At 41.0% G+C, this 12,584-nt stretch overlaps 1 protein-coding gene across 1 annotated transcript in view; it reads right to left on the bottom strand.

The window, feature by feature from the left end:
* Positions 1-12,584, bottom strand: part of Glp2r (glucagon like peptide 2 receptor) — an 80,082-nt gene that overhangs the window by 46,406 nt on the left and 21,092 nt on the right. Inside the window, exon 4 of the mRNA XM_015504532.2 lies at positions 9,267-9,388. Within this exon, the coding sequence (XP_015360018.1) occupies positions 9,267-9,388 (122 nt within the window). The remainder of the gene's footprint in view (positions 1-9,266; positions 9,389-12,584) is intronic.

The following is a 12,584-nucleotide window of genomic DNA, read 5'->3' as shown; positions in this document are numbered from 1 at the left end:
GAGACAGTATATATATATATTACCACTATGGAAATATAAAAATTTATATTTATATTTTATATTTATGTCAAATATAAAGATGTATATTCCATATAAAGATAAAAGACATATATATTACCACTATGGAAATCAGTGTGGAGGTATCTCAAAAGACTAGGCATGGAACCACCAGATGACCCAGTTGTACCACTCTTAAAGAATTAAAGAGTGGTATCATACTGTAGTGATCCATGCATATCCATGTTTTCAGCAGCACAATTCATAACAGCCAAACTATGGAACTAGCCAAGGTGTCCATCCACGGACGAACAGATAAAGAAAATGTGGTGTTTATACACAATGGAGTTTTAGTCAGTCATTAAGAAAAATGAAATTATGGCATTTGCAGGAAAATGAATGGAACTTGAGACCATTATGATAAGCAAAATAAATCAAACTCAGAAGGTCAAAGATCTTATGTTTTCTCTCATATGTGGAAGCTAGAGAGGAAAAAGGAAAAGAAAGGTGGTGGGGCAGGGATCTAATGAAAATCAAAGGGAGATCATTAAAGGGACCAGGGGGCAGAGAGAGAGAAGGGAGACGGGAAATGCTGGAGAGTGATATGGGCCATATTGTATTATTATATTGTGCGTGTACAAATATTTAACAACAAATCATTATGTACAACTACAGTGCACCAAAAAAATGTAGAAAGAGAAAAAATAATAATCAAATCAGAGAAAATGGCGAAAAATCCTTCACACTAATAGAAACAAGTGAACATAAGATGACTATGCGGAGAAAATAATTATTTCAAACAATTATGAACACAATATTCCATGCTTGGGATATAGCCTAGGGACCAAAATAACTGCAAAGAAATCTCAGAATGTACCAAGTAGGTTTATATTTTCAGTTACATTTTTATATGTATATTTTTCTATTTGTTCTTTTTAGATCTACATGACAGTAAATTGTATTCTGACATGTTATACATACAGGTAGTATAACTTCCCATTCTTGTGGTTGAACATGACGTGGAGTTACACTGGTTGTGTATTCATATATGAACATAGGAAAGTCATGTCCAATTCATTCTACTGTCTTTCCTAGTCCCATCCCTCCTCCCTTCCCTCCATTCTCCTTTGTCTAATCCAGTGAACTTCTATTCTTCCCTTCCCCCAACTTATGGTGCGTTAGCATCTACATATCAGAGAGAACATTGAGACTTTGTTTTTCTAAGATTGACTTATTTCACTTAACCTGATAGTCTCCAGTTCCATCCATCTATTGGCAAATGCCATCATTTCATTCTTCTTTTTGGCTGAGCAATATTCCATTCAGTGACTATTTTAACATCTTAATTTTGAAACTATTTTGTATGCATTATAGGCAAAGATAAATAAATACTTATGATAATGTTACTAGGAAGCAAGACTTCACTGAAAAAGATACATAAATACAAAGTAAAAGAAAGTTTTTAAAAATCCTACATATCATATTTAAACTAGAATTGTCAATATGAATCTTGATTTAATTTTTTTCCCTTAAGTCTATATAACAGATTTAACTCTGCACCGTTGTAATAGTAAAAAGCACATCTTAGTACTTAGGCCTTGAGTTCTAATGCCATTTCTCCACTTAAAAAACTTAAGACCCCTTTAAGAAGCAGCAGATTCTAAGCCTAGAGCAGGGAAATCCAAATGAGCATAGACCACAATGTGTCAGGAAATAAGCAGGTGCTCAAATAATAACAATGTTATAACCAAAGGGTACAAGAGCCAGTTTGAAGGGATTTCACTAACTAAACTTAGAATTTTTTTTTTATACACTGGGGATTGAACCCAAGGGCTCTTAATCACTGAGATACATCCCCAGCCTTTTTATTATTATTATTTTGAGACAGGGTCTCCCTAAGTTGAATAGGGGCTTGCTAAATTGCTGAAGCTGGCCTCAAACTTGTGATCCTCCTGCCTCAGCCTCCTAAGTCGCTGGGATTATAGGCACACACCAGTTAAATCTAGAAAATTTTGAGCATCAAAAAGAATAATGATTATCAGCAAATAAAATAATTTGTAAGTTGAGTCACCAAAAACAGGTGGTGAATGGGTGAGATCTTTGCAGAAGAAAGGAAGTTAATAAATAGGAATGGTGGGACTTAATTGATTCCTGCAGGCATCATTGATAAAGGTCGAAACTCTGCTAAAAGTCTGTTAAGGAAAAAGATAAACACGTGGTACAAAAGTATAACCCCACCAATTATCCAGCAAGTACAAAATGAGAGACACGGGTTCTCTACCTGGACCAAGTGATTAAACATCACACCATTCTCATGCCTCATCTCCCATGTTGGTCAGGAGGTGTGATGTCATCCAAGATACATAGCACTTGGGAAGATTAACTTGCATGTCATCAAACTTCTAAACCTAACTTCTGGTGTACAGGAAATACAGAGGAGGGAGGAATAAGTTTAATGACAGCCCAAGAAAACAAACAAATCCAATCCAAATTATGGGACATTCTTAAAAAAAAAAAAAAAAAAAGGTCTCTTCAACAAACCTATGTCATGGGAGAAAAAAAGTAGGGCAGACTGTTCTAGATTAAAAGATACTGCAGTATAGAAAGCTAAATGCAATATTTGAACCTGTTTTGGGTCCTGGTCCAGGGCAGAAAAACTAGAAAAAAATTGGGGGAAACTTGAAGATGGATATAACAGATGATAGGAAGTAATCACTATTCATTTTATTTAGTTAGGATAAATAGAGTTATGTGAAATAATGCTCTCAATCTGAGAAGATAACTGATTAGTATTTAGGGGTGAAATTTCATGATGTCTGCAAACTTCAAATGTTTCAGAAAAAGAGAAAGAAAGCAAAAGCGAATATGGCCAAATGTTTAACCTATTTTGAATCTAGATAGTGCATATCTTATTATTCTTTTAATCTTTCTACACGTTTAAATATTGCAAAATAAAATGTTGGAGGTTATATGTAGATATATTAAAATAACCTTAGAAATTAAAATTAATCATTAAAACGATATACTATGTATTAAAATTATATCACGTGCATACATATCTATTGATGTATGTGTATAAATTAAATTCTGTATTTTAAGAATAGAAAGCACTCTTTATAAGGGCAAAGAAAGCAGCTTGAAGTAAGGCAAAAATAATGATTTACTTCCATACTACTTAACACAATTCCATACTAAGGAATCTAAACATACTGGTTAATGCTTATGCATATACATACGCACACACACCATCTTCTTGAAGAGTGCCACTTAACATGCAAAGGACCCCCATTAGCTGGGAGAACATAACATTTTGCTTGCCAAAACTCTGAAGGAAAAAGATTTACTAACATTGGCCTTTTTTGGGCAAAATTTCAACCCACTATTAGAAATACAGGTAAACATGGACAGAAGGCTTTTTTTTTTTAAAGTATTTAAATTCTTGGAAATACAGCCTTTTGCAGAGGGGAGGAGACTATGCCCTTTCCCTCACTTTTCTAAAGAAAGAAATCTTTACTTCCTGTCTTGGAAATGCAGTTTTCAAATATTGTCTTGCTGTCCCAGGTGCTGACTCAGGAATCAAGGAGACCTGAGCAGGGTTCACACCTGCTGATAAACTTGATTCTTAACTTTGGTAGTTGATCTATAAAAATCATCTGGGGAACTTTAGAACCAGTGTGGCAGGTCAATTGAGTCAGAATGTGTGAAACCCTTTGGTCAGCACTGACAGCGTGCCTACTGTATGTAAGGGCTGTTGTGCACCCCAGTATAAAAGGCTAAAGGTATTCAAATCTGACTATTACTTTCTGATTATTCTCAAGATAGCTTACAATACAAGAAGGAAGATAGGAAACAAACACAATTTGTTTAATTCAAGGCATACAATCAGCAAGACTTTGGTGTTATAACAAAAGCTAAGCAGATTAATTAATAATTAATATAAATAAATTGAATGCAATTCAACAGCAGGTGTCACTTTGATCCCTTTAAGAGGTGTGACCTGTCACGCAGTAAAACTACCTATGGAACACAGAATTCTGTCAACTCAAACCAGGTAATAAAGTTTAAAAGTGGTTTAGAAAGAATTTCCTGAGGACGTGGAAGATATGTTGGAAGGGAGGTGAAAGAGGAAAAATATCACCTGGTACATGACGTGGTCCTACTTACTGGCTTGTGAGAGCTGGCTGGTCACTTTTCAGTGAATCAGTGGGAAAACAACATTATTAAAAATTAAACTGTCAATTTGTAATGAAATAGGTATATTAAAACCAAAAGCTGTAAATACTCAAAATTAATCACTTGTTAATTATTTTTCTGCATGTCTGCATGTTTGCGTTCAGTGCCATTGGGGTAATGTTGTTGTATCTGCCTGGAGGAAACACTCATGGTGGCTGGTGAGCACCTCTCTCCTTTCTCTGTATCCAGTGGTATCACATTGGCAAGCTGAAGTCAGCCCTGGTGGTGGTATTTACACCCCAGGAACTGGCAAATATGAGACGAGAGCCTTTCTTTTTCCAGGGGTAAAAGCAAGTAACCAACTGTCAAACATTTACTAGCACACCTGCACTACTGGTATGGATAACCCAAACAAACCAACCTCTGGTCTATAGGCAACCATGTCCCCTGAGGGGGGAAACCCCTACTTTCAAAGGTCAGTTTCTTTCTTTATTGTGAAAGTTTTATTTTTTTGTCTTAACCGTGGCAACGGTTAACCAAACCATTCCATTTATTACTAGTTTTGTGTTAAATTCAGATATAGGATTTTCCTTAATATGTTTTACAAAAATTTCTGAATATGCAGCAAATTTGAAAGAATTTTATAAAGAGTACCTGTATATCCACACTCATTTTCTACCATGAAACTTTACCTGACATCATTACATTTCACCTTCTCTTCATCCCTCATATACAGATTTTTTAAATTACTTGCCAATGTAATGGGTATTACTACTTAGAGAACATGGTGTATTAGAGGATCCAATTATTCAGTATTATTGTTCTGATTTGAAACATCTCAGTAAGTACTTGATTTTAGACTTAAGTTGGAAACAATGAAAACTATTGAGATATTTAAGAAAATTTAAGACTCATCATTTAACCTTGGCGTATTCAATGAATTAGAGTTATTTAAGAGTGAAGAAAGATGTGTTTGTTATAATCAATATTTAATATATTTAAAACATTTCAAAGTATTTCATACGTACAAATGCAGTTAAAATTTTAGAGCATTTAAATAACTAGTGTTTAAGTGTCAACAAAAATAAAAGATCTCCTTAAAAGTATTAAAACTTGATTGATTTATAAATAAAATAATAAAGTACATAAGTTGACCTTAATAGTGTCACAGAAAACTAAGTTTTTGATTTTTGAAAGTCAAATGAAATATTACATTAAAAAAAAAAACAGGCTGAGATTGTGGCTCAGCAGTAGAGCGCTCACCTACTGTTCCCTGTGTTCGATCCTCAGCACCACATAAAAATAAATAAAATAAAGATATTGTGTCCAGTTTCAACTAAAAAATAAATATTAAAAAACAAACTAACAAGCAGACAGAGCAGAGAAGCCACTATAATAGACAACAAAAACAGAGGTTGACAGACTGTTTAAAAAGTTGGACACCAGTCTGTGGTTTTATTGGGAGGTGGTAGAACCTTTAAGAGGTGGGGCCTAATGGGAGGAAATTAGGTCACTGAGGCTGTGCCCTTGAAGGAGATACTGGGACCCCAGCCCCCACCCCGTCCCTCTCTCTTTTCTTCCCTGCTGCCACGAGGTGAGCAGTTTCTTTCACCATGTGCTCCTGACATTATATGTTGGACCACCATAGGCCAAAAGCAATGAGGCCAAGCAACATGGACTGAAATCTCTCAGTCAAAATAAATCTTTCCTCTTTATAAGTTGATCACCTCGGGTGTTTGTTATAGTAACAGAAAGCTGACTTATAGTTTAGATGTGATTTGTCCCCCAAAAGCTCATGCGTGAGACAATGCAAGAAATGATTGGGTTATGAGATCCTTAACCCAATCTGAATTAATCCCTTGATAGGGATTAACTAAGTGGTAACTGAGGGCAGGTACAATGTGGCTTTCTCTCTTCCTCTCTCTCCTTCATGGTGTGATGTCTTGAGCCACTTTTCTCCACCATACTCTTCTGCCATGATGTTCAACTTCACCTCAAACCCCAAGGAATGGAGCCGGCTATCTGTGGACTGAGGTCTCAGAAACCATGAGCCCCCAAAATAAACTTTTCCTCCTCTAAGTTTTTTGTGTCAGGTCTTTTGGTCACAGCAGTGAAAAACACTGACTAAAATGCTAACAAACAAGCCATACAAAGAGGACATTACCAGCCCCGTCTCATTCATGAGTGGAGAGAGGCTTAGTGGCTCGGGTCACACAGATAGTTTTTCTAGAACTGAACTCTTTGCTTTTCCCTGTCCCCAAACTTCAAACTATTAAAATACCTTTAGTGTTTGATGGGAGAACATTCAAATGATTTTTAAAACCTACAAAATTTCAAAATCCAATTAAATGATGAAAAAAGTCACAACTTAAGGGATAGGGGAGAAGAGTGCTTTGCAGCTCAAGTTAGGATAAACAATAAGGTAGGGAAACATCTAGAACCCAGGAGAAATTGAAGGCAAGGCCCCTCTCTTGCTATGCCTTCTATCTCAATGAGGGGCATTTCAGGGCTGGGGTTGTGGCTCAGTGGTAGAGTGCTCGCCTACTATGCGTGAGGCACTGGGTTCGATCCTCAGCACCACATAAAAATAAAATAAAGATATTGTGTCCACCTATAACTAAAAAGTAAATATTTAAAAAAATTAAAAATGAGAGGCATTTCAAATCCCCCCATACATCCAAGTCAGACACCTGAGATCTCAGGGCCCCTGAGGAGAGCTGGGGAAGTCATTCCAAGTACAGGGAAGAGCAAATGGAAAGTCTAGGACCAACCCTGGAAGACTCACTTCACTCAGGATTTCGCATCACACACTGGTAGTGGGAGTCCATCTGCTCTTTGACCCTGTCTATGTTTTCCCTTCTGTCAAGAATATGCTCGTTCTCATCCTTCCCACAGCCATCTCTTTCCTTCCCACCCTTCAGGGCTCAGGTTGGCCAGCCTTCCTTGTCCCCAGTGTATATCAGTGTCCCCCTCTTCTGTATGCCTGGGCATCCCCTTCTTCTGTACCAGCCGTTATAGGGCCTCTCTGCCCCCTAAGACTCTCAGCTCTTTGAAATCAGTATCTGCATTTCAGCCACTGTTTATTCCTAGTGCAAAACCCGAGCACACAGTGGGTCCTCAACTCATGTTTATGTCTGGTCTATTTGAAAGAGACAAGAATGTGGCCCAATCCTCAAGAATATCAGTAATAATAAATGCTGGCGAGGATGTGGGGGAGAATCCTTTCCTCACTTATACACTGTTGGTAGGACTACAAACTAGGATAACCACTTTGGAAAGCATTAGGGAGATTCCTCAAAAGCCTAGGAACGGAACCACTATAGGCCTCAGCTATTCCACTCTTTGGTATTTATCCAAAAGAAATGGAATCAGCAGACTATACGACAGTGACACACACATGCCAATATTTATAGGAGCACAATTCACAATAAACAAGTTATGGAAACAGCCAAGGTGTCTGTCACAGATGAATGGAAAAAAAGAAAATGTGGCCTGTATACACAATGGAGTTCTACTCAGCCATGGCAAAGATGAAATGAAATCATGTCATTTGCTGGTAAAGGGACGGAACTGGAGAACATCAGGCTAAATGAAATAAGCCAGACTCCGAAAGTCAAGAGTCGAATGTTTTCTCTCATGTGCAGAAGCTAGACAGAAATAAGGAATTTAAAGGGGAGAGCTTATGAAAAGAGAAGGGAGAACAGTAGTGTCCAGGAAGGGGACAGAGGGAGAGGGAGGGAAGGAGGGCAGGGGACTGGCCTAATTATGCTAAGTGCATGTGAGAAGATATCACAATGGATCCCACTTTGCTGTGTCAAGTATAAAGCACCAATTTTAGGAAATAAATAAATAGTAGGAAGACCAGTTGAATAGAGAAGGGGGGACAGGAGGGTAAGAGGAAGTACTGCATATGAAATGGAACAAGTTATGCTATGTGCCTATATGAAAATGTCACATGAACCCACTATGATGTATAAATGCAATGCACTGCGAATTTTTTAAAATTGGACCCTAGGCATCCTCCTCCTCTCTTCCATGTGCTCCCTTGCATTGGGACTTGAAGGAAGGTGGACAGGATTTGGACAAACAGGAGATCTTTAGGGAGAAAGGCAGGAGCCCAAAACCAGAAAGTAGAGAAGATCTGGGCCTGAGGAGACTCCAGAACAGGATCCTGCAAAGAGAGCACACAGAGAGACGTCTGAAGCTTGGATTCGTTCATTCCTCTGGCTTTTACTGAGCTGCCAGGATGATTTGCTGAGCAGTTACCACCCTGGATCCCGGTGGTAGGGCAGTAACTCCTACTTAGAGCTTGCTGACTTCATGTCAGATTTACTCCTCTGAACTTTATGTCTCTTAATGCTCTAAATCCTCACAACCATTGCAGGCAGCAAACGCAGTCACCGTAGGATGGGCAAGGTAGCAGAGGCACAGAAAGGTGAAGTGACTGGTGCCAGGTTTACAGCCTGAAGTGACGCCCAGATATGAAGTGCCTGGCTATGCCGTTGGGCTGTAGGACCCCAGGCACTGCTACTCTCATCTGAATTCTGATGAGAGGACTGGATAACAAACAAGCAAACAGGAGAATTTCAGGGCATGACCAACGCAATATAGGAACCCCACCAGGGATGTGGTGGAAATGTGGTTCAGTGGTAGAGCACTTGCCTAGCATGTGGAGGGGCCTGGGTTTAACCCTCACTGCGTGCACACACACACACATACACACACAAATGGCAGAAAGTGACCATGGAAGGTCTGGATTGGGTAGTCATGGATGACTTCTTTCTGAAGGAGAGAACTAAACTAGAATCTGAAGGATGAGAAGGAGCCAAACACAGGAGAGCTGGGGGAGATGATCCAAGCACAGGGAGTGGCAAGTACAAAGGCTAGGACCCACTTCCCTTGGGATTTCATGTTTCACCTTATTAGTGGGAGAAATTCCATGGCGGGTGCTGCTTTGCGGGGTAGCGGACCTTCCCTTGCCAGGTTGGAGTGAGACAATCTGTTGGAAGGCCCTTTCTGTGGCCCCTACAGCTGAGTGCCCCAGAGGAGGGTGGTTTGGGCCTTGGGCACCTTATCACCAAGCCGGACAGACTCACGTTTTGTTTGAAGCTGTGGTTCTCGGAGCATTCGGAGTCATCCTGCCAAATATCTGTGGTGTTCACTAGGGTCTGCCAAGTTCCCCGAGCCAAGCAGTGTCTGTAGGCTCTTCCTGAGCTCTCTGAAAGTAAACAAAGCTCTAGAGGAAAGGTCAGAACACACAGCCCATTCCCTGAGCACGCTGGAAGGCCCTCACCCTGGCCACAGAGCTGTGGAAAATCCCAGGGAAAGGGATTTTTTTTTTGTTTCCCCCTTTGGGGGCTCATTAGCATCCTTACTGTTTATTTGGGACAGAAAGAAAAACATGAAAGCCTCTCGATTTCGTAACAAACCATGATCCACTAATGTCTGCTGTGTTTACCCGAAGTCTCCGGAGTTAGAACAGTCCCTGGTGACTCAGAGATGTGATAACCCCTGGAAGGTACAGCCCAGCTGGGAGACACCGACCTGGGCTCCTGCACTTGCTCAGTGGTGCATCGCTTCCTGATACCCAAGAAGAGCATGCAATGGGCATGAGGCGGACAAATTGGAGCTGAAGCTTGATGTGTCACCTAATGAGTGGGTGTCCTGGGCTCAGCCCTCCCTCTCTGTGCCTGCAGGTTTCTTCATCAAGAACTAGAACCATCATGATGCCACCCTCTGGATCTTGAAGGAGGATTAAAGGAGTGTGTGTGTGTGTGTGTGTGTGTGTGTGCAGATGATGGGCAAATTGTTCTGTCCACGCTGAGTGCTGTGGTAACTTAGTCACATCTACTCCAGGAGCACCTCCTGAAGCTACTACTACCTGGAGGGCCAGGATCTGGACTTGCAAAATGAGAAGTGGAAATCTGCTGGATTTTCCTAGACCAGACCCTGCACATCACAGTCCAGCAGTAGCTATTTTCTGCATTTAATCATTGGGTACCCACATAGTACGTCCACCTGCCCAGGCGACAGTTTTGCTAGGGTGTCTAAGTGACATCTCAAACAATAGGCCCCAAACCAAGTTCTTCATCTTCTCAAAACCTAATCCCCCTACACTCTTTCCCACCTTGCTAGATGGCAAACCCAGCCTGCCAGTCCTCTGGCTCCAAGCCTTGGTGTCAATCTTGCTTTCTGTCTCCTGTAGCTAATCATCTATACTTTCAAATATATCCAGAATCTGACCACTGCTTTTTACTGTGTCCTTCTCTCCTAAGTGGAACCATCATCTCCCCTGGAAAGATGTCTCCTCTGACAATTCTGCCCCTCATATCTATGGATAAGATGTCAATCAACAACCTGGATAAGATGTCCGTGGCATCATGCCAATATCTACTCACTATCTTCCAAGGACTTGAGAACGCATCAGAATCTTTTCATGGCCCCTACAAAGCCTTGTCAGACTGGACCCCCAAATCTCTCTGCCCTAACTTCTTATTGCTTTTCTTCCCCTTCCACTCAAACCACATTTGTCTCCTTCTCTTTTTGAAACAGACCACCCATGCTCTCCACCAAGGGCTTTGGCACCTGGAAACACCTCCACTATTGGCTAAAACCTTTACCTCCTTTAAGTCTTCACTGAGACACCAGCTTGTCATTGAATCCTTCCCTGACTACCCAACTTACAGTCACCACCCACTCCTCCCCTCCTGTGCTCCCATTCCTTCCCCCAGCTCTAACTTGTGTAAAATGTATCACATCCATACTTACCAATGATGCTCGCTGATTTTTTTGTCTGTCTGTCTTGCTAAAACATGAGTCCAACAGGAGAATTTTATTCTGTTTGGATCATTACAATATCCCAGGTGTTTATAAATAATGCCTGGCATACAATAGAAGCTAAATAAATATTTGTTGAATGAGTGAATGACAATAGTTCCCTTGACACTTGTGTTCTTCATGCCAATCATAATGCTCTATGCTGCGCCTGCTAGGATGAACCTGGCAAACTCAAAGTCTATGCAGGAGATTGCGAATAAAAAGCGCCATCCGCCATCATAAATTCTGGCAGAGACGGCACAGGTTAGAGAAGAAGCCTCAGGAAAGCAGAGGGCCATTGCACTGTGGGGAGAATTGCTGGAAGAATTTTCTAGAAGGATGAAAGATTTGAGGTGAGAATTAAAGTTGGATTTATTGATGTGGGCAGAACATTTGAGGGGGCATCCTGCGCAGAAGAGTGAACAAAGGCACTGGGTGCCAACCACTGGGAATCGTTTGGCTGGAATGGCAGGAAAATGGCAGGGGAGAGGGGGGAGAATGATGGACAGATCAGCAAGGCCAAGCTACAGGTCAGAGATGCCATTTATAGGTGTTGTAAAGGGAACCAACATAACCTCCTGATTGGCATTTTTAAAATCCTTGTGCGGGGTGGTTGGAAGGGGTCAGATCTGAGGCTGGGGATGAGGAGATTGGGAAGCCACACAGACAGTGCTGCTGAGCTCCACCAAGGTACCAACAGTGGGGCATGGGAGGGAGGGGAGCCAAAGGACCAGCTACCGTGGAGCCCACCCCTGGGTTGGAGAATTATTTTCCTCTCCTCTATTTCCCACTTCTCTCTCTCCCTCATTTTCTACACCATCTGATAAAAAGTCTCAACTGTTCTGCCTCCAATGTTTTCCTTTGATCTTCCCCCTTCTCCCCAACTTCTCATCTCTGCCTGATCCCTTTGCCTGGACCACTGTAGTAGCTTCCAGATGCACCTCCCTCCCCACCGACCCCACTCCCCAGTGCAACAGCTACATGCTGTCAATGTTGTCCTCCGTAACTACCAATCTTGTGTGTCCTTCTTATGCCTTATCACGTTCTGGGGCTCCACATACTCTTCCCCTACAGAAGAAAGTGGAAAACCCCTCATGGAATACACTATTTCTTTCACAATCAGTCCCCAGCCTCACTGATCAGTTGTAGAGGCCAAGAAAACCTGTATTTATTATCTCACTCTCTTCCATCTTGAATCATGAAGTTCATTCCTTTAAAGAATGCTTCTGCATCCCTTTACATTTGTAGAGGTTCTTCTCCAAACCCTTCTATTGTCTTCACATGCCCGTTTTACTTTAGGAACCCGGGTGGTTTCTAAAGTTTTAATGAGAAAAATACTTTAGGAATCGACTTGGATTCCAAAGACCTAATTGAGTGGGAGAGTCACTTCCCATATTTTGCAAATCGCACTGCCTTTAGTACATTCCAGAAGCCCAGAACCTACTTCTTAAAAAGAACCTTTAATTCAATTTTCTTGTAAACGTGGAGTTTGAATTCCTGCTTTATCCTAAAGCTCCTGAGAAGGAACAGATGGTGAAGCTGGGAGGTGGTGGTCATTCTCTGCACCCCTGAGGAATGTGTGGACGTTTGGAAGCTGA

Source organism: Marmota marmota, unplaced genomic scaffold (genome assembly GCF_001458135.2).
Source record: "Marmota marmota marmota unplaced genomic scaffold, marMar, whole genome shotgun sequence".
Taxonomy (NCBI): Eukaryota; Metazoa; Chordata; class Mammalia; order Rodentia; family Sciuridae; genus Marmota; species Marmota marmota.
This window is presented reverse-complemented; position numbering and strand designations above follow the sequence as displayed.